We start from the raw sequence: 4062 nt of genomic DNA on the forward strand, positions 1-4062 counted from the left end.
CCCACCATTCCAGTCCATGTTCCGTTTTCATCCAGCCTTCCGAAATCTCCTTCCAGAAGAGGCACTAGCTTGTAGCGGAGGTTCAGAGACTGAGCGACTATCTTCCAGACTTCGTACAGATAGCCGCCGTAGATGTAGGAACCGTTGGCCATTTGGGCAATCGATACGTAAGGTGGGTCGTGTACGGCTGTGATGCGCAATTCCTGTCCACCTGCCAAGTCGTCTTCCGCACTCGCAGACCAATTTTGACCGATGAACTGAAGGAGCTGACCATAATTTACCGACATATCATACGCCTCGGTCTACCCAAATCCTGTCTTCAGAGCATCGCTGCTGATAATGTCTTCAGTATATCTACTGAAGAAATCTGTCGGAACGGCTTACCACGTCTTCTACCACGCAGGACACCATGTCGGCGAGGTCTTCATATGAGGCGCCGTTGATCCGGGTTTCCGAACAGAGTTCCGGTGTCACTCAGACTGGCGACTGCGCCAGTTAGACAAGTCTATTTCGAGTCAAACGAGTCTACTATTGAGTCAGACGACTCTGACCAGAGCGTCGCTCTGGGAGCCGGGACCGGCCCTACTGGTGGGGGCGAGTGCGACGCTCTGACCCGGGGCCCACTGGGCGTTTGTGATGCCCAGAGGCCTACACAGGAGGCGGGTCTCTATGACGCCCAGCCGGGCTCTCACAGCACAGGTGCTTGTACACACCAGCACCGCGCCCACCTTTTGTGGCGCTGTTTGAACATGGCGAGGTGAGGACAGCGCACGTATGAAAAGATGTCAATTAGCGCCTCGTATTGCATTGTTGCTAGTGCATAACCAATAAACTTGCTTTCGTTGAGCCCGTCTCCGTATTGTGCGGACGCCTTGCACAGGCTGACAATTCTCACGCCTTTGTCGTTTGTCAGCGAAATGTCGCCCGTGTTTCATCGTTTTTCGTTGTTTCTGTATAGATATAATGATGTTTACATTGGTGTTTAACGATTACCGGGTACGGGGTACCTATATTTGAATAAATTATTATTTTTTCTTTGCCGTCCGTGACGCGTTCCGATAGTGAAACGATCCGCGCTGAAAGCCATGTGAATACCTACTGTAACGACCCTACTTGATCGCTAAGCTTACATTTCAACGCACAATAGGTATTACAACGCACAAAAGGTATTGTGCACGATGCATAAGCACTGAACGGTGGGCACTGAACACTGCAGCATGCATTTCAATGAATAATGATGCATGAGGCCACCGGTGCGTCGAATTTAACACGCTACACACGTCACACATTCCGACATATTTACCGTCAAATTTCAGACCGTTTAATCTTCAAGTGTCAAGGCGTTAGAGCCGGCTTGATGAAATCAATGAATTTCATATACCTATGGTCATATAAAAAGCGATCTTTGTCGGACTTGATGCTAAATTAATACCATCGTAAATTTATTATTTAATATCCTTCCCAGCGGCAAAGAATCGAATAAAATGACTGGGCTTATTAAATTATCCGAGGCAGTGGGCCATAAATGACCTATCCATTGCTGTCTGTGGAGGCATAAAAAATAAACGGTGCAAACACAAATACAAAATGAAACATTGCGTCGGATTATAGGGGCGATAGGTACTCAACCGGTCACGTATGACACCCCAGACAGCATGAAAGCTACCATCAAAACAAAACAAACCCGACATTGATTGGTAGGTACCACTAATTCCATCCAAAGCCTGGCCTAGGTACCAATAATGGTTTATTATTGAAGGCCGTAGTCGGTAGTCATTCAGATAATATGATAAATGCGGCGGCACAAACGCGTCTCTTGGTAGCCGTGTGCCAAAAGCCAACAGCGCTTCGACTTCAGCTTTTGACGGCAGTTAGGACGCTACCGACGCCTATTATCCCGCTATTAAAGCCACTGCACTGATACTTTGTAAGCGATTTAATGCGTCTAATCGGCCTCAAGAATAGAAGTCAACAGACCAGCGGAGTGGGACCACGGCTGTTCAGAAGACAGGTTGTGGCAATTAAACGCGTCAAAGTGTCGAGATTGATGATGAATTGCTTGGAGACGGAATTGGCACTGTCCCAAACACCGGCTGCTGCGCAGTGGATGGCTGTGAAGTGTCCACACTTAGCCCACTGACGGAACAACGCGGAACATCATAGGGACACAGCGTGTAGGGACAGATCATCGCAGCTTCTGCAGCGTTGCATGTCAGTCCGAAAGTCACAGCCGCCCCGCGCTCGCATTTGTCTGAGCTCCGGGGAAGCCCCTTTCGCTTGTGTATCGTAGAACAATTGTGCGGTTATAGTGGTGACCTGTCGTGCTGGGACATTTGAAGCCAGCGTATGCTCAACACAGATTGCGTCGGTAGCCAACCCAGCAAGTCCATCAATGAAGACGCCTTCGCCTCCTCCACTACTGGCACTGATTCTAGTGTGCTCGATCTCTAGCGAAGCGCTGGTGACTTACCACCACCTCCACTGGTCGCTCCTCTCCAACCACCAGCCTCTGACCCCTCCCTCCGTCCCCCCACCCAGTCGGGTGACCTGCGCCGGCCTCTGCATTCGCCACGCTCCGACCTGTCAGGCGGTGGAGTACCTCCCCTCTGAGACGGTGTCAGGAGACCGGTGTCGTCTGTACGGCTTGGCAGCGAGCGGAGCAGCCTTGGCCTCACCTCCTGGAGGTCTGGTGGTTGGTCCACAGCCGCGAACTGTCGAGAGCACTACATCAACAGTGACGGAGACGACATCAGAGGGATCGACGACAGGTACCGGTTTAACGACTGATGCGGGAAACGGAGCTGACTCGTCCACCACGACTGAAGTAGTCAGGACATCAGCGGTTTCAGAGACAAGTCCATCCCAGACAACAGACACGTCCCAGAAAACAGACACGTCCCAGACAACAGGCGTGTCTCAGACAACAGACAAATCCCTGACAACAACACAAACGGTAACGACGCCAGCACCAACGACACCAGCTTCTACAACGACCCCTTCACCAACACCAGCTTCTACGACGACTCCAGCACCAACAACAACACCAGCACCAACGACGACGACACCAGCACCCACGACGACGACACCAGCACCAACGACGACACCAGCAGCAAAAACGACGCTAGCACCAACGACGACTCCAGCACCAACAACGACAACGACAAAACAATCGCCAACAACTCCAGTGCCAACGACGACAACGGCAATGTCGACAACAACGACACAAGGGTCCACCACCACACCGGCGCCTCCCTCGGAAACGGGCCGCATACAGAGCTACAAGGGCCAATACTACTACTTCTCCACCGAGACGGAGCGGGCCGACCAGGTAAACCAGCGCTGCTCGCAGCTCGTCCCAGAGGCCAGGGCCGTGTCCATCGAGGCGACTTTGGAGAACAATGAAATTGTCAAGAGAATCAACAGCGATACTCTCATTGGTCTGCAGCGAGCGTCTGTCAACGACAACTGGTATTGGGTAGACGGTAAAACCTACACGTACCGCAACTTTGCGACCGGTGAGGAGACGAACGCCGATCCCCAGAAACTGTATGTCTATATGCAGGCGGGCACCGGCCAGTACGTGGCTACCACTGCTGAGACGAGAATGCTGTTCGTCTGCAAAGACGTCGCTGCTACGACTATCGGTGGTGGTGGTGGGTCCATGGGTGGTGGTGGTATGGGGTCGGGGAAGTAACTACCTATGCCACTTACGACAGCTGGCCCGAGTGGGTACTTACTCGACCTAGGCTTTCTGAACCGATTGTTTGGCTAATAACTATGTGTAGTTGTCAGCTGCGTGCGGTTTGTTTGCTTGCCGTGGGCCGTGGGATGATAGAAGAAGAGACAACGGCTAATGCGAACTCTGCTTATTGCACTGTAGCGTGCAGTGTTACAAGAAAAAGAAAAATCCAGTACAGTATCACTGTTTCTTTCATTTTCACTAGTTTTTCTTACCCATAGCGATATTCTTGACAAATATATGATATAACCAGTAAAACGCCTTTTGGGCGAAGAACGAGCGAGCGAGATGGTGAGCCCTGCACGTGCGGAAGGGCGAGAGGG

General features: G+C 51.6%; 1 protein-coding gene across 1 annotated transcript; it reads left to right on the forward strand.

Moving 5' to 3' along the window:
- Nucleotides 1-749: 749 nt before the first annotated feature.
- LOC122394611 (cell wall protein DAN4-like) lies at nucleotides 750-3694 on the forward strand. The gene is made up of 2 exons (XM_043391599.1): nucleotides 750-757; nucleotides 2539-3694. Exons 1-2 carry the CDS (start codon nucleotides 750-752, stop codon nucleotides 3692-3694), a joined length of 1164 nt encoding a protein of 387 aa, XP_043247534.1.
- Nucleotides 3695-4062: the final 368 nt, after the last annotated feature.

The sequence above is a fragment of the Amphibalanus amphitrite genome, unplaced genomic scaffold (assembly GCF_019059575.1).
Source record: "Amphibalanus amphitrite isolate SeventyFive unplaced genomic scaffold, NRLGWU_Aamphi_draft 000602F_arrow, whole genome shotgun sequence".
NCBI lineage: Eukaryota > Metazoa > Arthropoda > Thecostraca > Balanomorpha > Balanidae > Amphibalanus > Amphibalanus amphitrite.